Source organism: Prionailurus bengalensis, chromosome C2 (assembly GCF_016509475.1).
Source record: "Prionailurus bengalensis isolate Pbe53 chromosome C2, Fcat_Pben_1.1_paternal_pri, whole genome shotgun sequence".
NCBI classification, from domain to species: Eukaryota; Metazoa; Chordata; class Mammalia; order Carnivora; family Felidae; genus Prionailurus; species Prionailurus bengalensis.
The window spans coordinates 45,757,359-45,784,578 of record NC_057350.1 but is presented as its reverse complement, the minus strand read 5'-3'; the positions used below and the strand labels follow the sequence as shown (position 1 = coordinate 45,784,578).

The 27,220-nt window shown below is 35.8% G+C and overlaps 1 protein-coding gene across 2 annotated transcripts in view; it reads right to left on the bottom strand.

The window, feature by feature from the left end:
• Positions 1–27,220, bottom strand: part of EPHA6 (EPH receptor A6) — an 882,015-nt gene that overhangs the window by 239,514 nt on the left and 615,281 nt on the right. For both annotated transcript variants that reach the window (XM_043593917.1, XM_043593914.1), the window contains 3 exons: positions 10,535–10,643; positions 6,748–6,821; positions 3,969–4,094 (listed from right to left, as the gene is read on the bottom strand). In XM_043593917.1, the coding sequence (XP_043449852.1) occupies positions 3,969–4,094; positions 6,748–6,821; positions 10,535–10,643 (309 nt within the window). The remainder of the gene's footprint in view (positions 1–3,968; positions 4,095–6,747; positions 6,822–10,534; positions 10,644–27,220) is intronic.

The following is a 27,220-nucleotide window of genomic DNA, read 5'->3' as shown; positions in this document are numbered from 1 at the left end:
GTGTGAACCCCAGGTCTTCTACGACCTAATCTTACAATCTTGAGCAGGCCACTTAATGTTTCTTAACCTCATTCTTCACCTATAAATGAGAATAATAATATCTTCTTTATGGGGTTATTATGACAACTTTGTAAGAAAATATATGAAAAGCACTTAACACAGGGTCTGAACTTGAGTAGGTGCTCAATAAAAACTATGTGTTAATCATCATCATTATCAGAATTGAAGAATCTCCAAAGGGAAGTAGTAAAAAAAAAAAAAAAAAAAAAGCTAGGGTAAGCATTATTATTACCAAAGGTTAACATTCAATTTCACAAGGGAGTTAGCTATTATGTTAAGACTTCAACAATAAAATACACTAAAGGAGACAGGTTAAGATGGCTTGCTGCATTCCTTGTGCTGAAGGCCAGGTGTTTATACATATGTATCTCAAACCTGACGACAACCTCAGAAAGCAGGTAGGTATGCCCATTTTATAGATGAGGGAATTGAAGCTCAGAATGTGGCCCAAATCATGCAACTGTTAAACTGCAGAATCATTACTCGATTCTAATTTGTTTGACTCCACAGCCCTGTTTCAACTTAACTTCCAAATTTGAGTCAACTTTGGGAACTTTTCAAACTCGACCATGCAACCTTATTCAGACCAGATCTGAATCTGAAGCATGAGTTTATAGGCAGCTTACACTTTATCAACCCTCAGCTTTTATTTTCTCTTTCATCTACAATCTAACTCATCTAAAGGAACCCAAGAATTCAGAGGCCTAGTAAATATACCTGCTGCCTGCACATAGCTTCACTCTGCAGGCTCTTCTCTGCCTAGAGTTGGAACATTTCACTACCCTGGAAAGTGCCCAGGACAACATTTTAAACTATTTCTTTATAAACAAACAAACAAACAAACAAACAAACAAACAAACAAACAAACACAAAACAAAACACATATAGGTCTTGTTGATTTTTCCTCAGCAATGAATGGTGAATCTCAGTATCCCCTCTATGGCTTTCTCAGTGCTTCAATCAGAACTAAATATCTTTCCCCTGACAATTATTAAGACCTGATGTCTTGCTTCTCTCCCATCACCACTACTCCAACACACCTCTCTCCCCTCAAGTCATTTAATTTACATCTCCAAGGGAAATACCTAAAGCACACAGATGATGAGAAAATAGGAGTCTGAGAAGAAACAATCAAATAGGTGGGAAAAAGTAAAGGATATGAGACAACCTAAGGAAAGGCTTTATAGTAGTGTTGGGCAAGTAACCAATTGTGTAATTATGTCAGAGATGTTACATAATTCTATCAATTCTTCCATAGTTTGACCAAACAATGCTTTTTTCACACTACTTCTGTGACAAATGTCCACAGACTTACTAATTTTTTCCACATCCAAATAGAATTTTAGGAACGTGACATAATGAGGTTAATTACAAAGTAGCACTGGCCAGGAATGCAAAGCAGAAAGTTATGTTACAATATAACATATGTTACAACTTTGTAACATAAAGCATTTTTATTTTTACGATTTTTTTTTGAAGACAAACAATAAAAAGACAGCATATTGTATGAAACTTGAAGTAACCAAAGGTGAATAAATATAAAAAGGAATACTGGTGTATAGGATTGACTACCTGGTTTAGATATTCTTTCTTTGCCAAATGAGAGGAATCCCAATACAACTTATTAGATGTTAGACAGAATAGGGGAATGATATTCAAGTAGTCTCTTTAACAGTCACTGCTTTGGCAATGTGTCATACTTTTTTTTTAGGACAAAATTTATATTCTGGTTGATGAAAATCTAAAAAACTAAAAAAATACTTATTTGTTATCATTTAAGATATTTGATATTATTTCTCAACATTATGATTTCAGACACTGCCATTTAATTTATGCACAAAGGACTACAATGGAAAATGCTTCTACTGTATCTACATGAGGACTGAACACTGCAGTATAAAAGGATATACCACGTTTTCTTGGGGACTTGAGGAAGAAAGCCAACAGTAGCATGCAATAGAATTATTTAACCTTCTCTCTTCTCTATTTCTCTGCTGTGTTAAGTAAGTGAATCCCCAAACTAAATGACTATAATGCAATCACTCTTTCAATTATACCTTCAATGCCCATTGATGTGTTTTATGTTCAGCAGAAGAGAATAGAGAATCTGGTTTCATTCCAGGTTCTTAATCTTTCTGATAAGACAGTCTCTTCAGCTGTGAGCACTAGGATTAAGTGTATAGGCCCCTTGTGTCAGCTTTCAAAGGGAGCTCTAGCCTTGTAGGAGATGAGATGACCCATTGTGCATAGCGAATGAAGTGATATAATGAAGGACTCTCTCCAAATGTTTCTGGAATTCCTGTATAGTGCTAGATTACTGTGTATCTGGGAAACAGAGTCCATTCAATGTGACTAGTCATACAGAGTCCTGAGTTTAGAAGGGCTCTGTCACTTGTTTAATGCTCTGATGTCACTATCTTGAAATTCTTAGTAACTTTTTAACAAGAGACTCTACATTTTCATTCTGCATTGGTCTCTGCAGATTATGCAGCTGGTCCTCTTGTGGAGAAGGGCTTTGGAAAGAGACAAGGGATGGTCAGCTTCTTTCTTTGGCCTCTGCAAAGACATGATACCTGGCTGGAATGGTCAGGCTTTGTATGTACTGCTCAAAACAGTACATAACAGGTATCCAGGATCGAGAGGAGACCAATACCCCTCTTCAGGATCCAGTCTCCCTTCTCTACTTACACTTTCTCCTTCCCCTTCTTAGCTGTATGCATGGCTGTCCAGTCAGAGAATATGTTTCCAAACTCTCTTTGTGCCCAGGTAATTGAACTGGACCATTGAGATGTGAATAGACATGTTTACAAGTTCCGTGTTATTGTCTTACAGACAAAGCAAAAAAAAAAAAAAAAAAAGACTGAACTCTTTCCTTTTCTTTCTCACAGGTTGGAAGGCAGATGCATTGGTGTCCCAGCTTTGACCATTCAGAGGAAGATGACACACTAAGGAAAGGCAGAGCAAACAGTACAAGGAACTTGGGTCCCTTTAAGACCTCCTGAATGACCATTCCTCTGCTAACATGGACTGTTCCTTAGGTCAAGGACTTGAAAGAAGAATAAATATGCTGAGGTCTCTTTGTTATACCAACTTAGCCTCTGTCGTAAGTATGAACAGAATAAGGTCTTGGGAACTAATTCACAATAGTTTTGTATTTATATAGGAGAGCTGAATAAAATAGTGTTCTGTTTGAACATTCTACATAGGGAAAATCACTAATTAGCATTGAAATGATATAAAACTATACTGAAGCTAATTTTACCCTCAATGATTTTTAGAACACTTCTGGATCCTGCAGAGCCAGTCATCAATATGAACACTAATTATACTATATATCTATAGATGTTGGGGCCTGAGCAAATCATTTATTTTATTTTATTTTTAATTTATTTTTTTTAAAGAGAGAATGCACAGGCTGGGGAGAGGGGCAGAGAGAGAAAGAGAGAGAAAGTATCTTAAGCAGACTCCACGCTCAGCAAGGAGCCCAACCAGGGCTCAATCCCATGACCCTGGGATCATGACCTGAGATGAAATCAAGAGTCGAATGTTCAACCAACTGAGCCACCCAGGTACCCTGAGGGCCTCAGTAAATCTTTAACAACTTATGAAAAACTCCTGAAGTTACATCTTCAAAATGAATTCCTGTATGACCCTAGTTTCGTTGTAAGTTACCTCCATACTGAAAGAAGACTACAGGAGTTAAAAATGACGTTTGCTTAGAAAAGGAATTTAGGTGCTTACATACTTAAAAAAGTAACAGCATATAGAAGATAATTTTACTTCTCCTTTCTTGAAATTTTTCAAGACTAAACTGACTAAAACTGCTAAGATTTAAAATATTATGTTGATAACCTAGCTACAAAACCATCAAGGAATCATATCTTCAAAAGTACAGATTTTATGTTTACCTGCCCCAATGACTCTCTCAATGCGAATTCTTGAGGGATCAATCTCCTTTGCAAATTCATGAACTGCTAGGGATGGGTCTTCATATGTATCTGGATCTATGTAAGTTTTAATTCCTGGGAAGCGTACTGCAAACCAACAACAACAACAACAAAAAAAGATTGATTTAGTTTAAGAGTATTTTAGTGATTACACATCTTGTGTATGTTTAAAACAAGGATTGACATATTAAAGTAGTCATTCTTGTTAGTTACTTCAATTCTCTTTTCTTTCTGTCCCACTCCTCCTCACCCCCCCCAATAAAGAGTTGAGTACTTGGAATCAAAAATTTATTTACCTGTTAATGTAAAATGACCTGGTGGTTTAATAGAGAGTGAGCTGACAGGTTCCAGAAAACATATTTATTATATTTCTGTAAAATGTTTAATCAGCTCACTAATTCACAAACAACCCATACATTTTATACTTGATCTAGCTCAGGACATGGGGGGAAAGGCATAAGCCTTTCTCCCAAAACCCTTTCTGCCAAAATGAGCAAGCCTGTTGGTGTCCCTCCTGGACACTTTGCACTCAGATGACAAACAGGGATGGCTGGAAAACTTGAATGTGTGGTTATTTTTTCATTTGCCACTTCTTTCAGTATCTGAAGAAATCACAGACTGTGTGTAGATATTCCTCTGTTTTGCTGGTAGGTTTCTGTGTTCCAACAGATTTCTGGCTCCCGGAGGACAGGAGATCATTTCTTATACATCTTTGTATCTTTCTAAATACCTTAGGTATGGTTTTACAGGTAATAATCACACAGCAAACCTTTATTAAATATGAATTAGTAGGGATTAAAAGATCAATGCAAATTCGTGGCATGGTGAATAGGTGATACTTGGTTTTGTTGCTTTAGATTTTGAAAGCTGCATCATACCCCGAGTTATTTGTTGGCTAGGATTCCTTAGAAACATGCTCTTGCAAGGAAATTTCAAAAGCAAACAAATAAAAGCTAATGAAGTGAGTTTAGAGGAGGTGCTGAAATGTCCATTGTCAGCAGAATTTGCTTCATGAGCTCCTCTACACTTGTTGCCCCCTTTCATTCCTTTTTGCCTACTGTCTTCTGCTACCAGATGAACACCCATGAGAATATTAGTACTTCCCCAAATATCATCAGCAAAGCATTCTAGGTATACTTAGGCCTGACAATGATTCTGAAATACTATGCTTTATGTGACTTCCAAAGTTTAGATTGGAGGAAAAGACAACAGATAATCTTTACCTCTGGCTCATATTGCAGATACTTATTTACTTAATGGGAGTTGTGGTTTCAGAATGAATACTCTATAAACTCAAATCCAGTGGCTACTATTAGATGATTAGTGGTATCTAATTGGATATGTGGTGTTAACATCACCTTCTTTTTTCTTGTAAACACAATATATGTCGACTATCTGGTTACTTATTTAACTTACCCATGGTTTCTTAAAACTCGGTTTGTTATCTTTCTTTTACTTCCTTGGCTGTCTTAGGTTATTTTCATTGCTTCTTGCTGGGCCCATCTGGTTTAGTTTATGCAAAAACTGCTACTTGGAAAGCAGATAATAAATACCTCAGGAACATCTTTTTCCTTTGCATTTCAGTACTAAATGCCCTGCAGTGAGTCTTAAGGTTGCTCAGCATATGTCATCCATCCAGGTGTTTGGGTCCAGGTTTCTGCATCTGTTCGCAGCATTTCCAGCTCATCCCATGGCTGGCAGTGGCTGTCTTAGCTTTCCCTTCTCTGCCAGTGCAGTGAGCCTCAAACGTATTGTAAGAAAAGAGCAGCCAGGGACACCTTGCTAAAAATGCGTATGTCTTGGCCCTACCATGCACCTTCTGAGTCAGAACTCTGGCTAGTGAACATGGAACATCCTAATACAGATAGTCCTCAGACCACTGACAAATCCTGTGAGCCTTAGAAATAGCCCTAAACCGTCCCTCTAGTTTGTAATTTCCTCACTTAAATCCTTTCTGCCTCCTTCAGAAAGTGATATAGATTGAAAAGTCTCTTACTCCTTTTGCTCAGTCTGAAGTAAAAAAATGAGTTGAAAGAGTTAAACAGCTTGCCTCACACATTATTTCTACACTGTGGTTAATTAGAGAACATCCCTTTCTGAGATGTTAATTCAGCATCTCACGACAGAGAAACCGTCTTGACAAAGTAGTTTGCCATTTGGAGGTGGAGGTGGAGGTGGGTGTTGGGGAGGAGAGGGTGGCAATTATCAAACCAACTATAGTGGTAATTATAGCTTGCTTGGGAAGAGATTCTACAAATGAATATAACCTTGTAGTCAGCTCAAGGATTTCATACATATTCTAAAAGTTAAAGAGCTGATTTTCTTTTTTAGTGTTAATGAATTGTAAATTGATTTGTTATATGTTTAAATGACAGTCTCTACAAGAAGGAATAAAAGTTCCCTAATATTTCTATGGCTAATGCTCCACTAAATTAAACCAACTTGCATTCAGGAGTCATTGTGAATGGTAAATAACTAGATATAAGCAGTCATCTTGTATTTTTAGCATATTCAGCCTTCGTGTTTTCCAGCAAGCAGAATTAGGAAAAAAGTACTATCATTTAATGAGAAGCAGGTGCAATTTCCACCAACAAACCTGGAAACCAGATGAAAAGTCTTAATGCTGAAAGGTTGGAAGTACATTTTTTCAGGTTTTCTCAACTCAGTGGATACAAGTTTAAAATGAACTCTTGAGGGCTAGAGCAATGTAAAATAATGGAAGGGTCACTGTACTACTTACAATGCCCATTCTGCTGTAAGTGGTTTCTCCTCTTCTCTTCTGACTTCATTTTAGCTTTGATGTACCATTGGCACCTTTGAAAAGGGTAAGCAGAATCTTAGTTTTAGAATTATGCTGGATGAGAACCAAAACCAACTAAATTACCTATCACCAGTAGGCCAAGTTCTTATCACAAAGGCCATGTTTAAGAATATCTCTATATCACAAGTTTCTTTTTTTTTTTTTTTGTATAGATCAGAATTAATCCCAGATAAGAATAAAATACTCTCACGTGGATTGATTGGTTTGAATGATAGGAATCTTAGAGAATATTCTATAATCAGCAATAACCATCACATGCTTCCTTATAGAACTTCTAATAGCTGGAGCTGGTAGAAAGCATTAAAAGTCAAAATGAGAAAATGTTTTTGAGTCAGAATCTCAGAAATTTAGACAAATGTTTTCTAGTTTCATTGCTAAAGAGCATGCTTTCTTTTTATGTCAGAATTTTGTAAAGGTATGTTCTGTTCTCTCTTGGGATAATTGTGCTCTGAGAAAGAGTAGATGCTTATCTCGCATGACTTCTGCAACATGAATAAATTCTCCAGCATCCATGTGATTTGACAATTCATCAAACTTCTAATTCCAAATGGTTAAACAGACTACATCTGTGGTATATCATCCAATCTTTCAATGTGATTTTATCTTCAAACCCTAAGGCAAGTTGAGTATTTATTCAGAAATGTCTTACAGTTTTTATAGAATAATTTCCAATGAATACTCCTCTATTATGTGCTTAAAGTATATTATGTGCTTTAAAAAATGAATTTTTTTAATCTTATGTAACTGAAGTAGTCTTCCCCAGTTTGTAGAATATTACTTTCTAATGTCATATAAATTGGAAAACATGGAAAGTAAAAGCTGAAAATAATTTAGTACAAATTTTTCTTTACCATTAAAGTATCTTTTAAAGATAATTCTGCTTCAGAAACCAAAAATAAAGACAACTTTTGAGCCCATCTCTCAAGTTTATTAGGCCAAATTGATTTAGCCTACAATGCCTGTAATATCTTCGTTAAAGCTTCCCATATTTATGTGTTAAGGCAATAATTTCTGATATTTTAATGAAATGCTTTTCCACATGTGTATGTGTGCCATTTAAATCACTGCTGAAATACTCAAAGAGGAAATAAAGCCTTAACTCATATTCTACAAATACACATAACTGTAACTTAAAAGTTACATCTGATTGTGCCATATATCGACTCACTATTAAATGAAACATCATTTAAATCAATTTCCATTATAAAGTTAGAGGCTTTTTTTTTTCAAAAAATTGAGGATAAAAGAGGCCCTGCTGTTTAAATAAAATCATACATGAGAAAGTACCCCACAGTTCTTCAAGAGTACTTTCAAATAAGAAAAAAATAATATTTTTGAATGAAATTAACCATCATATATAAATTATCACAGTCTAGTTGACATAATTTGTGACTTTGGAGTTAGAATCACCTTATAGGTCCCCATCATACTTTAACAACTGAATAATCTTTCTGGGCCCCAAACTGAGTGCCTTTAAATTATGTGCAACTCCATGATAAATAGAATATTATCAAGGTATCAATGCCCCCAAACTCACAATGCATGAGCAGCACTTAGGTTATAAATGGCAATGAAAACACAGTAGAGTTATTTCTTCCACTTAGCATTTTTCTAATAAGGTTTGTTAAACACATAGCAACACATAAAGTGTTGGCATGTTTTCTTTTTTTTTACCTAATTAAATTGTCATTGTGACTTTATATGTACCAAAATTGTATTCTAATCCTTCTTCTTGCAAGAGAGTCGTAGGTACGATCATAAGAACTCTAACATTTTTTTGTTTGTTTTTCAAACAAGCTTAGACCTCCACTAGGATACATAGGGTTTTGCTTGTTTGTTGGTTTTTATAACCAGTTCTCCCCTGCTAGTGATTAAGGATTTTGTAGATCACGTTTGGTATTTGAAGGATATCATACTGCATATTTTGTTTTCAACCTGATGGTTAGTTGGTTTAGAGACTCCAACATTTATTTTCTGCCCACTGTAAAAGATGGTTGTACCAAAGCTGTAATAATGGCAAGGACCTGCCAGAGGTTAGCATGAGGTATAAAGAGAGACAGAAACAGGAGAGTGCTGGGCAATAGTATATGATGGTGACACCATGGCGTGCCCAAACTAGCACTTTTTATTAGTATTAATTTATCAGTATTCCTGCATTCTTTCAAAAAATTTTTTCTTATTACTATAGCTATCACTCTTCTATCAGTTAATCAGCTTCCCCAAACAGGAGACTCTGAGACACTCTCTATTACAAGAGCAATACTATGTCTATTTATACAGAAAAAAAATTTAAGTAAACGTGGGGTACATGTGTCCATTTTACAATTAATTTCATAAAGAAGTCACAATTTCAACTCAACCATATTAAAATATTCATGTGTTTCTTTATTCCTTGGTAAGGTCTATAAAAGTGGGTTTGTTATCCCTAGATCTGACACCTTCAATAGCTGGCAGTTACAGTCAGGCAGGGACCCAAACTTCTAAACATTTGTGAACTTATTGATCTATACCTTTACCCTGCTCTAAAACTGTAGATAAATATTTTCCATGCATGCATATCCTCTATAATTTAAACATGAATTTTAATAAAATATTGGTATGTAAGTAGAGTTTTTAAATAAATAAAAAGGTGTTTTATTGTTTATTCACCAAACTATTGCCCCTGAAAGTAGCTATTTGTTATTTCTGCTCATTATCAAATATCGACACTTTCCAGTTGAGACGGTGTACTTTAGCTGGTGTCATCATAGATGCATACTTTTTGGCTGGTATTCTTATTGCACTTTTAAATCATGACATTGTTTTCTTTGCAGTATGTGTGTTTTTCATATTATCAGGAAAATTCATGAGATATTCTTTTGTGACCCTATTGATAATCAAGAAAGAATTATTTTTTCCTTAGTAGGAATAAAAATATGATCTGAATATATTCACAGTTTCTCACAAAAGTCTGGGCCTAATAACAAGGCTTATATAACAAGGGTTACAGAAAAAATCTTTTATATGATTTCATACATACTACCTTTACTCACATCTCTGTATAGTCAGTCAGTACCTGGCTCATGGCAACAATCTAATATATCTAAAAATCAATAAATGGTTTTAATTCATTGTTATATCAAATGTGTGCAAAAATACAAATATAAGATTTAGGTACCCGAAGCACTTTGACCAGCTAGTCAGGATTCAGATCTAGGTCTTTTGCTCTGTCCAATTTATTGTTGCTTTAAATTTCCACCCCTATTACCTTAAAGTGGAGAAATACCGGATTTATAAAACCAATTAATGTAATTCTAATATAGATCCATTCAACATTTAATGAATAAATAGAACACATTCTATAACACTAAATTTATAGAAAACTTTTATATAAATTCTCTGTTGAATGATTTTTTTTTCTCCAGGAAAGATCTCTTTCATGGTGTAATTTGAACGTGGTAAAGGAAAAACTTATCGAGTAAGAATTTATCTTTCATAGCTTTCAAAGTGTTTCTATCACGTCTTTAGTTGCTTACATATTTCGAAGCCTATTGATACAGAGAATTGGACATGGTGGTTCTGTTATCATATAAACTTCAGTCAGAGCAGCCTGCCCTGATCCCTTTTTCTCTCATAGTTTGCTACATTTGAAAGCATATGAATACACAGTATTATAAGAGAATGGTTATTCACAAATCTTGGAAATAATCTGGTATGCTTCCGTTACCTCCCAGTGATTAAGAAGAACAAAGTAAGAATGACGAGGAGAGTAAATCCCCCAACAGCTGCGGTGGCTATCACGAGAATCTGTCCCTGTTCAGCCGCCATGTCAGAAGCTGAAACACAAATACAATATTAAAATTTCCCTGGGTGACATTTCACTAATAAAATTATTTTACAAGTTGGTATATGCTTGAAAATATGGTGATGGATGCCAAAAATGTCCACCATATTTGCCTTTATTTGGCACACAGGATGCAAACCAAAATAAGGGCTGAAGATGGAGGTCATAACCCACAACATAGCTTTTTCTTTTCTTTTCTTTTCTTTTCTTTTCTTTTCTTTTCTTTTCTTTTCTTTTCTTTTCTCTTCTCTTCTTTTCTTTTCTTTCCTTTCTTTTCCTTTCCTTTTCTTTTCTTTTCTGTTTTTGTTTTTACAAAAGTACCAATAAAAGTAGATGGATTCTTAGTATCCCACATTTTAAGATTAAGTATTTGTTGCAAATTTAAATCAGCAAATAGACTTAAAGGATTTTGTTTATATTATTGCTAATTTATTTCCTTAAACACTTGAATCAAGAGACCAGGCTTTATGCACTGTTTTGATGTCTCTTTCAACAAAGTGGAAAGACTATTGCATAATTCGTTTTAAGAATGACCTTTTTTATATTTCATAGAGATTAATTCAAACATTAAAGTTAGGAACTTACACTTTATAGGACAAGGATATACATAGGAAGTTCTTAGATGTTTAGCAGTAATTTTAAAAATGACATTTAAAAGCTTCCTTTTTTGAAGAAAAAACTAGATAACATATGGTAACAACATATTTCTTTCATTGACAAAACTATATAAATTACAGGGGATGCATGTTTTACTACTGCTTAGGCAATCTTCTAAAATACATTACTTCAATTAATTCATTAGCACTTCTCATTCTATGTATTACTGAAGTTTTTTAATTTTTTAATTTTTTAAAAAAATTTAGTATATGTGCTGCCGAAGCAAGCACAATTTTTTATTTATTTTTTTTATTTTAGAGAGAGAAGGGCATGAGCAGGAGAAGGGCATGGGAAAGAGAGAGAGAATCCCAAGCAGGACTCAATCCCATGACCCTAGGATCATGACCTGAGCTGAAATCAAGAGTTGGATGCTCAACCAACTGAGCCACCCAGGCACCCCTGTATTATTGAAGTTTTAATAAGAAATGCTTTTTATTGAATGGGATATGAACAATTGCTTCATAATAGAAGTAGAAAACTGAAGCCCACAGAAGGTAAAGAACTTGCCTGACTTCACACATGACCATCTCCAGAATTCAAGGTTAAGTTTTATGTTTCATTTCCCCTTCCTATGCTATAACTTTAAGTAATAATTCAGTTATTTGGCAATACTCTAAAATATTGAATCAAACAGTCCCTTTAATATCCTATTTTTTTACTATAAAAATATTTTTATACTATATTTTTATTTTTTGATTTTTTACTATATTTTTATTACTATAAAATATATTAATCAAATAATTTATTAAATTATTAAATTTATTATTAATAATTTATTAAATCAAATAATTTATATGTAGAAAATTGTATCAAATAATATAACTGAAAAACATGGGGCATCTGGGTGGCTCAGCTGTTAAGCCTCCAACGCTTTTTTTTTTGTAATTTTTTTAAACATTTATTTATTTTTGAGAGACAGAGCGAGACAGGGCATGAGTGGGGGAGGGCTGGAGAGAGGTGGGGACACAGAATCTGAAGCAGCCTCCAGGCTCTAAGGTGTCAGCACAGAGCCCTGCATGGGTCTTGAACTCATGGACCGTGAGATCATGACTTTAGCCGAAGTCAGATGCTTGACCAACTTAGCCACCAAGGCGCCCCAAACCTCTGACTCTTGGTTTTGGCTCAGGTCATGATCTCACGGTTCGTGAGTTTTACTGCCCTGTCAGCACAGAGCCTGCTTGGGATTCTCTCTTTCTCCTTCTCTCTGCTTCTCCACTGCACATGTTTTCATTCTGTCTCAAAACAAATAAATAAACTTGAAAAAAGGAATATAACTGAAAAACAAACCATTTAATTCTCTACCATAATAATTCATTAAACTTGAGTACTTTAAGACTTTCACAGAAATAGTTCTTCTTCTGGGAATCAAGTAGGCAATATACACTATGTGCAAATTTATATCCAGAGTAATAACTTCCTCATAAAAATGACATATCTACTAGGGAATTTTTGAGCATTAAAAGCTATTGTTAAGTAAGAAACCAGTCACAACATTTAAGAGGCTTTTAAAGAAATCTAAATGTAAATAAAAACAATTGTCATTTATGTTCAGTTTTCAGTAAGAAATTTATTAAACCTTGGAATTAGATTTTATTCACTATGATTTAATTAAGATATTTTCAGGCATCTATTTCTTTCAGCTCATAATCTGTGCAGAAACAGGTAAAGGGTTGCATCTTATCCAATAAATAATGTGCTGAGGATTTTTTATTAGGTCCTCACTGAATTTCCTAATCTTCAAAATAACACTGATATTGCAGGAATTAATGAGCACTCTAAAATGTCACATTTCACATGAAAATTATTGAATAACAAATTATAAGGGATAGATGTTTCAGAAAACATAAAATAACATTAATTTTTGATGATACAGAAGATGGCATTTAAAAAGAAAACATTTACTTAGCAACTGCTGTATTTGTAAAATATATAATATAGTTCAAGAGTTTTAAATCTGGAGCCTGTACTTTCACAGTAGCCAGGTAGCAAGTAATTTATTTAGACCATATATTCAAAGTTCAGACAGGGAAGATTATGTAATTGGACCTTTTGAGACTCAGATTACTTTGTTATAGAACACTGTGTTGTTTACCTTAATCGCTTAGCAAACTGCTATTTTTACTAATATACCTTCATTTTCACACTTATCATTATATATTTATGAACTTTGCTTCAATTAAAATTTTAATTGGATATCAGAATAGGCAGTTGTGTTACTTTGAAAAATGCATATGCCTATATAATTGTTTCTTAAACTTCTGTGCTAGAAATCCTAAACACTCTTCTTTGGAGATTGGCATACAGTTGACCCTTGAACACTCAAGTTTTAACTGCATGGCTCCACTTACACGTAAATGTTTTTGATAAATACAGTATAATACTGTGAGTGTATCTTCTATTATGGTTTTCTTAACATTTTCTTTTCTCTAGCTTACTTTACTATAACAATATAGTATACAATACATATAACATACAAATATGTGTTAATTGTTTTTGTTATTGGTCAGGCTTCTAGTCAACAGTAGGCTATTAGAAGTTGAGTTTTGGGGAATCGAAAGTTATGTGTAGACTTTGGACTGGATGGGGCAAGGGGGTTATTGGTATCCCTAACCTTTGCATTGTTTAAGGTTCAATTGTATATAAATATATAAGTTATTTGAAATAAGAGTGTATGATGTCATGCACCGTTATATACTGGGAGTAAAGTGCCATGGATTATGGGGCTGGGATGATTATGAAAACATTAGGAATATCATCATCAACAGCAGTCACTATTTATTTCATACTAAATTAGCTTCTAGCACAATGTTTAGTGCTTCAAATTCATTATCAAATTTATCTGCACAATAGTCTTAATAGGTAGGTACTACTATTATTCCTAGTATAGGTGGTTCTATTACTTGCTAAGGTCACACTTCTTGTACACAGGAAAGCTAGCAATCCAATCCCGATTTGTCAGGCTCCAGGCCCATGCTATTGCCAGTATTTTACACTACCATTTTTGCTAATAGAACAAATGGCTAGATCCAGCTCTTTTGTGGGTCCTAGAACAATCATTAGCCTCGCCTGACTTTGGCTTCATGTCTGTAAAATGAGAATTTTGAATTAAATGTTTTTTTTCACAATCTTTCAAAGTTATTTTACTATGGTACTATGTTATCCATAAAAGCTACAAATATTGGGAAGAGCAAGATTTGCCATATGGAAGTAAGAGGAACACTCAGGACCTGTGTTGCTCCTCTTGGTCCTGACAGGGATAATTTCTGCCTTATTATATCAGTGTTGGCCAATCACAGAGCTGACTCTATCTCAGGATGAAGTCTATAGTCTTTAACTTTGCTCACATGGCTCTCTACAAATGACTCTAAATGTGTATCTCCAGATTAATCTCTTATTGTTCTCTATGTTGAATTCATTCCAGTTCCTTAAAATGTGCCAAGCTTTCTTTCATGGCCAATTCCTATTTAATCCTCCTATGTGAACATCACATCATTTGGGAAGCTTTTTATGCTTGTTTAGATTTAATTAGGACCCCAGACTTCTGTTCCCATAGCTCTTGGACTACTTCTACCAATACATTTCTATCATGCTTTACTGAAATCACTTTTTTTGTAACCTGTCTTTTCAATTAGACTACGAATTCTATGAGGGGAGGGGCTTTATTCACTATAGTATCGGTAGTAATTTCAATGATGACATCCCCTCCACCCTCTCCCTGCCCCTACAAAAAAAAAAGTATTTGCAAGTACAAGTAAGTTCCTTAACTTACTACTCATCCTGTTTAGCTGGGTGGGCCCAAATCCAATGACAAGTGTCCTTATAAGAGACAAAATAGAAGACAAAGTAGAGAAGTCCATGTAAAGACAGAGGCAGAGATTAGAGTTATAGAGCCACATGCCAAGGAATACCCGGAGCCACCAGACCTAGAACAGACAAGGAAGGATTCTCTCCTAGAGCCTTAGGAGAGAGTGTGCTTTTGGTCTCCATAACTATGAGAGAATAAATTTCTGTTGTGTGTGTCATCTGCTATAGTAGCTCTCTGAAACTCATACAGTATTCAACTTATAGGACCTGATACAGGTCCTATTTATTGAGTAGTAGCTCAATAAATATTTGTTTGAGTAAGTGGATTGAATTGTCATTTGCATTAGGTGATTCTGGTTAAAAAAAAGCCAGATTGACCTAGGGTCATCCATATCCTCACCTTCCACTTCATATGTAAAGATTTACCCTGAAGGTAGTTATACGTATGTGAAATAAGTCTATCCAACATAATTTTAATCAGAAGATGCAATTATTCTGTATGCTTGAAGATAATGCTTTCCAGAAGGCAGGAGGTGCTAGAAAGTACAGGCTTCTACATTTAATCAAGTTAAGTTGATTAAACTTAGAAATGTGAATATAAGTTTAAGAATGCATTAGCTCATTCAACAAATGTTTATTGAGAACCTACTACATGGCAGACACTGAGATAAACACCGGAGATTCAGTTACTGACCTCATGGATTTACAGTTCATGGGAAAGACAGACGATGAAAAAATAACTACAAGTGAAAGAACTGTTAGAAAAGGGATATGTGGGGCGCTCTGGAAAGGAATAAGCAGCTTCTAGCAATAAATCGGTAGAGTGGCAGTTAGGAAATACAGTTGATCCTTGGAAAATGTGGGAATTACAGTGCCAATCCCTGCAGTTGAAAATCACCCTATACCTTTTGATTCCCCCAAAACTCAACTACTGTTAAGTAGTTATAGCCTACTGTTGACTGGAAGCCTTGCCAATAACATAAACAGTTGATTAACACATATTTTGTATGTTATATGTATTATATACTGTACTCTTATGATAAATTAAGCTAGAGAAAAGAAAGTGTTATTAAGAAAATCATAAGGAGGAGAAAATACATTTACAGAACTGTAAAAAATCTGCCAATAGGTAATGCTCTGAGTGGTCTTGTGGATCTGTCTTATTTCAACAATGTTTGGACAGAACAGATCCAGGACACCCCTTCTTCCTCCAGCCTCCAGTCACCCTCCAAATCCTTTCCAGTCAACCTTTGAAACCATAATCTCAGCCACCATCTGCCTCTGGGACCAGCCAACACCATCTTTTGAGCTTAGCTCTTTATTGCTGATCAAACATGAACTCCCAGATTCATCAGAATTATTCCACCGAGGTGGACAACATGCGTCTGCAGGCCTCCTACACCTACCTCTCTCTGGGCTTCTATTTCCAACTTGACAATGTGGCTCTAGAGGGCATAGCCCCCTTCAGCAAGCTGGCTTAGGAGAAGCAGGAGGACGCTGAGGGGCTCTGGAAGATGCAAAACCAGTGGGGATGGTCGGGTCCTCTTCCAGGACCTGCAGAAACCGTCCCAAGATGAGTGGGATAAAACCTTGGAAGCCGCTATGGAAGCTGCCATGGTCCCAGAGAAGAACCTGAACCATGCCCTGTGGGATCTGCGTGCCCCGGGTTCTGCCTTGCACACCCTTGTCCTTGTGACTTCCTGTAGAACCACTTCCTGGAAGAGGAGGTGAAACTCATCAAGAAGATGGCAACCACCTGACTAACCTCCACAGGCTGGCTGGCTCCCAGGCTGGGCCGGGCGAGTATCTCTTCGGAAGGCTCACCCTCAAGCATAACTATTAGCCTCCAGAGCCTAGTGGCCTTTGAAGGGCATCCCCCTGGTGTCAGGACTTCTTCCCTGCCTCTCCCTGCAGCTCCTATGCAGCTTTTTAACCACTCTAGAACCTTCTCCCAAGCCTTGGACCAAGTGAAAACAATAACACTTTTTGCAGAAAAAAAAATTTAAAAAACATTGAAATAAAATCTGTTGTGTAAGTGGATCTGCACAGTTCAAAGTTGTGTTGTTAATGTGTTAAGAGAAGGAGAAGGAAGAGAAGAAAGAGGAGTCGCTCCTTGGTTAGAGGCCTCAAAGACCTGATTAATTTAAATGGAAACTTAGAAAAACAAACCATAACAGCATCTACCAAATGGATTCCAGAATAGTACAGTATAGCTAACAAATCCCCCTGCCATGATTGAAAACTTGTCTGCTTGTACCATCTGTTCATTTTTCAATCCTAAAAAAAAAAAAAAACAAAAAACAAAAAAACCACATTTCTAATTAGTTTGGTAGGATAGAATGTGTATTATTTACTCCTGTAAGTAACTCCCTAGAGAGCAAACCTGTCTTTAAAAAGATACAATGAAATCCAGGTAAGGAATGAAATTTATTTGTGACTAGCTGATTGGAAATGTCTTTTTGCTTAATGGAATAAGGTCTTAATGGAATAAGGTCTTGGAAAAATATAAGTATATTGAAATTATTATTTCATCGTATGGTTTGGAAAGAGGCACACTTCCTTAAGGGGCAAAAAGAGATGCAAAATTGTTACTGAACTAGAGCTTAGCACCTAGCCAATGCTTGGCATAAGTAAGGATGTCGCTATAAGGGAGGTTTGCTTTAGTTGTTTCTATTTAAAGAGGAGAAAAAAGCGAAGTTCTTTACTTGGAATCCAAATACTTTAAAAAAATAGGTTGAAAAAAATAAATTTCATGTCTTTAGGAAAGTATTGGAGAAAAGCAATTTTGCTATTTTTAACCAAAGATTTTTCTTCTACAGAGACATGATTTTGTCTCTCTGTAATCAAGATTATTCTAGTTTATATTTACATTTCAAAGTAAAATCTGTTATTTGTATGCTGTGTCATTTTCTGTGGAATAGCTTTTTAAAGTTAACTCTTTTCTGTTATGAACATCTTTTTAAAGTTATTGAAGACAGCAGTTACATATTTTTTTGAATAAAGTTTTTCTCAAAATGCTGCCCAGGGAAATAAATGGTGGTATATATTTGTTTCCTATTCACATGTTTTATTTATGACTCCCAATTCTTGATGAAATGTCAAAATTTCAAATGATATTATCTCATCATTTCAACAAAATGATTTTTTAAAGCACAGCACACATCTCAACAATGTAATGGATTGATAGTACCCAGGAAATTAATCTTAAGGTTTATTGACAACCAATACAGGAAATCCTCTTAGGTCATATACTATAATCAGGATTAGTTTAATCCTATGAAATGAGGTACATATATAAAGATTTAGCAATATATAATGAAGACTAATCAATCTGTAAAATCTCAACACTATATGTTTATACAGACATATGAGGATGACATATGAATAAAAGCTGAGGATATATTTCTCTTAGATAAACATAATCTTGTGATTTTGTAGATGATGCTGTTATTCTCTTGGCTACCCAGACTTGAAATGTACAGTCATCTTGATTCTACCTTCACCTACAACTCCATGTCCAGAGTCAAATCTTTATCATGTCTTATATTATCTTGTGTTTATTACCACTGGAACAATCTCATTTCAGGTTCAGCTTCACGGGATTAGGCTGCTTATATATTTGTCTATTAAATTGTCTTTCTATAGTATCTCTTCTCAATCCATCTCACATTATGTGGCCACATAATTATTCTTCAAAATAATATTTAAAACTATTCAGAATCTCTCCCAGTGCCTAGAGGGTAAAGTCATCCCACTGCAGAGGTTCACCATTCCTGGAGATATCCAGGCCTGAAACTTTGCACTCAGACTTCCCACAGTTTTCACCTTTGCCTTCACATTAATCATCAATCCTGTCATTATTACATTTTTAATTTTTTAAATGTTTATTTATGAGAGAGAGAGAGAGAGAGAGAGAGAGAGAGCGAGCAAATGGGGGAGGGGAAGAGGGAGAGGAGCCAAAGAATCCAAAGTAGGCTCCTGGCTCTGGGTTGTCAGCACACAGCTAGACACAGGGCTCAAACCCACAAACTGTGAGATCATGACCTGAGCCACAGTCAGATGCTGACCCACCCAGGCGCTCCATCATTACTACATTTTAAGTATTTCTTAGATTCATCCCCATTCTCTTCTGTCCCCCCGATTATTCCTATACTCATCTTATCACATGTATTTGAATTCAGCTAGATGGCAACTTCATTTATGTGGAATGCAGTGGAATAATAGCAAGATGGACAAAAAGAGCTTCTGAGGAGATATCTGACAGATGTTCACATACTAAAGAACACGCAGTTTACTCCATGAAACACCTTTGATGCCTCACACTCTTACTTCAGACATGTTTATTGATTTCCAAATTAATAAAACAGTATTGTAGAAGTAAATTAAGTAAATGAGGCCAGGGGTGAGATATCTGAAGAGAGGGAATTGAATGGACGTGCACACTGGTAGGCTGACCGACAGAAGAACTGGGAAAATGGAAAGCTGACATAACATTCCCAAATATACAGTATTCAGGAGCAAAGAATTTAGGATCAAACATCCTTGTAAAATTCAGGGAACACAGAAGGACTTGCTATGTTATAACTCAAAACAATAATATGATCATACAAGGTGAATAAAAAATGCTGAGTTATGTCCAAGATATTTTATTTAAAAGGGCAAGAGTCTGTGGGTGCATGATTAGAAAAGTATGTCTCTGCAAAATATTTAACAATAAATAGTAAAAATAATACTTATAAGACCAAACTTATGTCTGAAAATTTCAACTATCAAAAATGATTTGATTTCTGATGATTTCAGGGGTTGGGGCTCATTTCAACTACATGATAAGCTTCTTGAGGGCATAAATAATATCTTTCAACTTACTATATCACATGGGATTAGTAGAGCACCTTACACAGACTAGAAATTAATAAATATATATTTTTCCTGAAGAAGAGATAAATAATGCATTCTAGACATAAGGATTAAATGCCCTGGCTAAAGAAGAGTTTTCATATAAGATGCATTTGGTAATTCTCATGCTTAAAAGTGTTCTAGTTACATAAATGACCCTTCCACACTTGTACTTTGATATATAATATGTTCAGAGATAAGTGAATAGAAAATAGTGTGCTATAAACTTAACAGAAACCCATGGGGGAGGGAAGGAAAAAAAAAAGAGGTTAGAGTGGAAGAGAGCCAAAGCATAAGAGACTCTTAAAAACTGAGAACAAACTGAGGGTTGATGGGGGGTGGGAGGGAGGGAAGGGTGGGGGATGGGTATTGAGGAGGGCACCTGTTGGGATGAACACTGGGTGTTGTATGGAAACCAATTTTACAATAAACTTCATATATTAAATAAATAAATAAATAAATAAATAAATAATAAACAAAAAGAAAATAGTGTGAGTTAATTTTTTTAGTGTTTATTTATTTTTGAGATAGAGAGCACCAGCGGGGGAAGGGCAGAGAGAGAGGTGGTCAGAAGATCCGAGTGGGCTTCCTGCTGACAGCGGTGAGCCTGATGCCAGCTCAAACTCATTAACTGTGGGATCATCACCTTAGGCAAAGTCCGATGCTCAACCAACTGAGACACCCAGGTGCCCCTGTCAATTAACTTTTTTATTCAAATACCCCTGCGTAGGCTTTGAATGAAATAAATATTTCATTTATTATTTATAATAAGGAAGGTATTGGCATGGTATTGTATTAGCATGTTTCTTTTACATTTATTCAATATTTGACGCCATTTACCAACAGGAAAAATAACCTCTAAGATGAGGGGCGGGGGGAGAGAAGAGAGGGAGAGAGGGAGAATGACAAGAGATTCTCTGTTCCACTCAAGTAAGCCAGTTACTAAATTCTCAGTTGGAATTGAAAAAAAAGCCTCATGGATCATATCTATTGAAGTAGGAACCTTTAGCAGGGATTATATTTTTTTTAGAAAGTGATTGCACCACTGTGCTTTCTTTCTCTGGTCTGCCAATTCTCCAGAAACAATGCAGTTCAGTACGTCAAACTGTGGCTACATTGGGACACAGAAGATTTCAAGATTCATTCTTCTTGATGACCTTAATTTACTTGTCAGATAAAAATGCCAAATGACACAGGGATAATTGGAAAATGTGAGTTTGGTAAAACTTGATGGAGAGGCAGAAGCAGAAGCATAGTGCAGCATGATGAAATACTTTTTGTCTCTCTCTCTCTTTTTTTTAAGATTCTTGTGTGCATTAATAAATGGTCAAGATGCCTTGACAGGTAGGCTTCATGTGACAAATATCAAAGAACAGAGAAAAGTAACTGAGGCATTTAAACACCTGGAACTATTGTTAACATTCTAAATGTCGGGATTTAATTTGTAATTGTCTGTATTTCGTATTGTTACATCCAGTTGAGATAGGTCTTTGATAACATATTTTGTAAGTGAAATACTTACACCTTTATACATACATATTTCATTTTTTAAAGATCCAGTGTACAATAGAATTTCCTTAAAAATTTCAAAAATTCCCTGGAACCAATGATGTTCAATTATTCAACATGTACCATGTTATTAATAGCATTTGCATATTGGTAATCATACTTATGCACTTGAGGTTATAACTTCTCTGTATAACAGTGTGGCTTGAGGTAAGTAGCTTTGTCAGTAAATGTATAGCCATTAGGGATCACATATTTCATAAGGATAAACTCAAAGGTTTATTTAGGATCTAGTTTTCATAGGGGCACCTGGGTGGCTCAGTCGATTAAGCATCCAACTCTTGATCTCAGCTCAGGTTATGATCTCATGGTTCAGGGGATTGAGCCCCGTGTTGGGCTCCATGCTGATGATGCAGAACCTGCTTGATTTTTTTTCTCTCTCCCTCTCTCCCCCTTCCCTGCTCTCTCTCTCTTTCAAAATAAAGAAGTAAACTTATAAAAAAAGAATATTTTTCATAGAAAATATGTAAAAAAAATCCTGATAAAAAGCATACATTTATTATTTAGAAAAAGTTCTAGAAAATTTCTTGAGTGAATTCTCATTCATCAACTCATTATTCACTCAAAAACAACAAAAAATACTAATCATGTAGAATGTGCCATGGGCCGCCTGGGTGGGTTAGTCGGTTAAGCGACCGACTTCGGTTAAGGTCATGATCTCACAGTTTCGTGAGTTTGAGCCCCGCATCGGGCTCTGTGCTGAGAGCTCAGAGCTTGGAGCCTGCTTCAGATTCTGTGTCTTCCTCTCTCTGCCTCTCCCCCATTTGTGCTCTATCTCCCTCTCTTAAAAATAAACAAACATTAAAAAAATATTTAGAATGTGCCAAACACTGTGATGTAGGGATCGGGGAGACAAAGAAGACCTAAGCCTGGTTTCCAATCCTCAGAGTAGTTTCTCTTTAGTGAGGGTGATAGATAACTGTAATATAGTGAAACTGTTGCTAAAATGGAAGCACGAGTGAGGGTCATGAGGGAAGAGTAGGACAGTGATAATCTCGACAGGAAGAAGTGAAGGAAGGTTTATAAAAGAGGTGATTCTTTTTTTTTTTTTCAACTTTTTTTTTTATTTATTTTTGGGACAGAGAGAGACAGAGCATGAACGGGGGAGGGGCAGAGAGAGAGGGAGACACAGAATCGGAAACAGGCTCCAGGCTCCGAGCCATCAGCCCAGAGCCCGACGCGGGGCTCGAACTCACGGACCGCGAGATCGTGACCTGGCTGAAGTCGGACGCTTAACCGACTGTGCCACCCAGGCGCCCCTAAAAGAGGTGATTCTTAAGCTAAATCTGAAAGGGTTAGAAGAAATTGGCAAGTAACCAAAGTGACAAGTAGATACTGGGACATTCTAGTGTGAAGAAATGACATCACATGTATGGACACATGAAACCACAGCATCTTCCAGAGATTTTACATGTACTTTGAAGCAGAATAGAACCAAGAGGATATAGAATAGGAAGGCAGATAGAATGGATCGTGAAAATATAGTGACCTCATTCAGTGTGCTTAGTTTTTTCTCATGAGTAGAATAGAAGGAGATGTGAGTTTACTCAAAATTGCGATTTTTACTGGGGATATAAACTCTTGCAAATATATGGGAAGAAACTCTCAGACAATAAAATGAGGACATGTTTGGAGCCTGGATTTGGCCTGAATCTCACACTATACCTTGACTTTCTTTATTTAAAGTAATAAAGTCTCACTTTTCACTAAACCAGTTGGGATTTCATCACTTAAAGTTGAGAGTCCTACTTACTAAAATGAAACAAAGAGGAGAGTTTGTCTGTGTTTGTCTATACGCATATCCTATAACGAGGGAAAGAGAGGATAAGTAGATCTTTATATTTCCAAATTAACTACTAAAAACTTCTCAATGCTTATTATGTTGCTTAAGTTAGATGCTTTTAATCTCCATTTACTATTTACATTTTTTTTCTATGTTGAACAGACTTCTGAGTCTGTTTGTCCCCATAACTGGAGGAATGAAATTGAAAAGATAAAGCAAAATGAGGCGGGGGGGGGGGTTCTGTTTATAAAACAGCCATTTTTATAAAAAGAAAACCCAATGCTCTGCTTGGAGAGAGTCCATTTTCTTTTTCTTTAATTGATTGATTGGTTCAGGGTGAAATCAGTCCTGTCTATCTTACATTTAATGGATCTCATGTATTGATTTAATAAAAACTGCATAGATGTAAAAACAAACAGATCAAAAATAAAAACAAATGAACAGACATTTCTTGCAACTTTAGTGAGACAGCATGTTAAAATCAGATTATGGAGGAATCTGCCCATTTTAAGCCATCTAATTATGAACTCATTGCCACCAAATCTGGAGGTAAACAAATTCCTGTGAAGATCTTTACTTAACCTTCACAGTTAATGTTAAAGCACATTTAGGGTACAGTTGTCTCTTACATGGCTTCAGTAGAAATCTTTACAGAAGCATAGAAACCAACAACGTTGGGGGTGGAGGGCAATTTGTCTTAGCTTTATGGACTCAAACACGGTGCCCCAAATAATTTAGATCACAGGCAACCAACAGGGACCTGCTATTCCTATGCCAAAACTCATTTGATTATCCCCTGAAAGCAAGTTCTCAAGGAAGCTGTTGCATCATTGCTTGAAACCTTTTGAGGCCTCTGCTCTAACAACCAAACTACCTCAGTTTCTAACTGATCACTGCAATCACTTCTGGAGAGATTCAAAGAGAGCCTACTCTACTTTATTATTATTATTTTTTTTAATTTTTTAAATGTTTATTTACTGTTCAGAGACAGAGAAAAGAGAGAGAGAGAGAGAGAGAGAGAGAGAGAGAGAGAGAGAGAGAGAGCATGAGCAGGGGAGGAGCAGAGAGGGAGGGAGACACAGAATCCGAAGCAGGCTCCAGGCTCTGAGCTGTCAGCACAGAGCCCAATGGGGGGCTTGAACCCACAAACCACAAGATCATGACCTGAGCCAAAGTCAGATGCTTAACCGACTGACCCACCCAGGTGTCCCAAGCTTACTCTATTTTAAAAAGAGCCAAACTTGTTGTTCCACAAAACGATAGATCAATCAATTTTCTTAATGTCCCCTTTATTATTTATGTTATGATTTCCCTTAAATTATGTGTTAGATCTCCCAGTTAAATTTTGCATAATATTTTGTTTTATGCACCGAATTACACCATTACTTATTAATATTATATTTTCAAGAAAATAAGATTGTTTGCTTTGCCTGTAGATTTTTCACTAAATTTTGGCTTTATTGCTCAGGGAATCAACTTAACTCAAAACTGAAACTTAGTATTATTATTCTGAAAATGTGGAGTAAATACCTCTTTAAAAATGAACTAAAGGGGAAAAAATTCCTGACATACTCTTTCACAAGTTCATGTAATATAAAAAAAGTCTCATGTTTTATTTATTCATCTTTTACACTAATATCTGCATATGATATTGATTATAGACAAACTGGCATGTGCTATCTTGTTAGACAGTAATATATGCCTCTTTCTATATGCTGATAATATGGATTTAATTTTCAATAACTAGAATTGATTTCTGGATACAAATAATTCTACCATCCTACCGCTGCTGGAAGGGATTGAACATCATCAACTTTATCAAAATTAAAATCATTTTCTTTGGCACACAAAAGGCAATTGATAAAAACTCTACAAAAGAAGACAACCTAGTCCATTTTTTACAAGTATACTTTTTCCATAACTTATCCTAGAAGGCTTGCTGCAAAAATATGTCGTTCAATATAACTTTTTCCATGGGAACATTGCTCCTCGGGTTTCTTTTTGATGACTTTGAACACCTGCTTTGAAAATTTTCCAGGCCAGAATCATCTTTTTTCACAGTATCCAGTGGTGTGGAACTGTGGGCTTTCAATCTAGAGTATGCCTAATTGTTGGAGCAGATTCAACTCTGCTTCCTAAGGACAATCTTTGCTTCGCCTCCAGCTCATTTCAGTGCAAATGTAAGGATGGGAAAAAATATTGGTTGGTTGTCTCAGCTTTAATAGTGGAATTATTTCTGTACTTCTTCACCTTATTTTTTTATGTTTATTTATTTATTTTGAAAGAGAGAAAGCAGGAGAGGGGCAGAGAGACAGGGAGACAGAGAATCCCAAGCAGGCTCTGCATGCTATCAACGCAGAGCCCTGTGTGGGGCTTGAACCCACAAACCACGAGATCATGACCTGAGCTGAAATCAAGAGTCAATCACTTAACCAATGAGCCACCCTTCACCTTATTTTTGAAGCATTTGTACCATCTATCAGTGTGAAAATAGAGAAAACACATTCTAAGCTCTCATTAAAGACTTAGCTCAAAATTTTTAGTAAGTAATCTTAGTAAGAATACTAAGATACTAAGTATCTTAGTGGGATACTGAACGGGTATCTATTAAGCTCTATCTCTGAAAACTGCCTCTCTCTCTGGCCCCTGCCTGCATGAATTGGATTAGGAATGGAGACCTGACTCATATTGGGCCAAACCATGATATTTCTTCCAGGAATTTGGAATTAGGATTCATAGTCATTCTGGTGGTCTTGGTGCATGGTTGAAATGATGGGGAAATATGAATCTACAAGCCGTGAGGCAGATAGATTTATTTTCCTAAATGAACATATGCATAGGTAAATCTGATCCTAGGCGAGAAGAAACAGAAGCGAGTGGCTGTGTAGACCAAGAAAGAGATTGGTTATCTTTCATTTCAAGACCTTTCTGGTTTCTTGTTTCAGTTCTTTTTGAAGCCTAGCCTCATTTACGCCCCCATATTTCCACTGTGGCCCTGTCTGGGACATTCTTAGATCTCTTTTCACTTAACCTAGCTCATGGTATATTTGATATCTCCAGTCAAAGGGCTTTGGGGTATTCTAATTTTTAGTATCTGACCAAAGAACACATATTTAGAAAATAAATTTAAAGGGTGATTTTTTTTTTCATTCACTTCCCAGCTATACTAGCTCTTTTGAGGTCTGTATGCATGGGATTGTACTAAGTAACCTTTCTTTCTCATCTCATTCCCAGCATGGAAATCATCTTCAATCAGTGAAACTTTACCTTGGGTCTGCTTCTATCAAAGGTTGTAGTCATAAAACACCACATTAAAAAAGCACACTTTTGCATTTGTTGAAAAAACTCTGCTGGAGGCCATTATCCTCAGATTCTTCATCTATCTTTCTTAGAGCATTTGTGCTTCATATCATAAGAGCTTGAGGACTTCTCTGTTCTCTGGCTGCATCCAGAAATGTCAGAGGCAGAGATGGTGTGCATGCGGTTCACCACTAGTGATGATCACCTCTTGTTTTTATGGATCAAATTTTCTACTTCTAGCTCTAATTCTGGTGCTTTAAATATTTTTAAATGCTTTACTATTTTGTATATGTGTTTTAGACTGCCTCAACTGTTTTTAGGGAGAAGGGAAATACAAATATAAGTCAATATTCCTCTATTAGGTTAGTCAGACTTTCTGAGAAGGCAACCCTATAAAAATTAAGTGCAATTTAGATAAGTTAGCATATATATGGGAAAAGTCATCCTACTTACTGTTTACAGCATTCAGCTTTCTTCCTAGAACAGGAAATTTGACTATACTTGTAATTCTGTCTCATCTCTAGTAAGAGGTATTAATGACTTACATTAGTTATATGTATGTT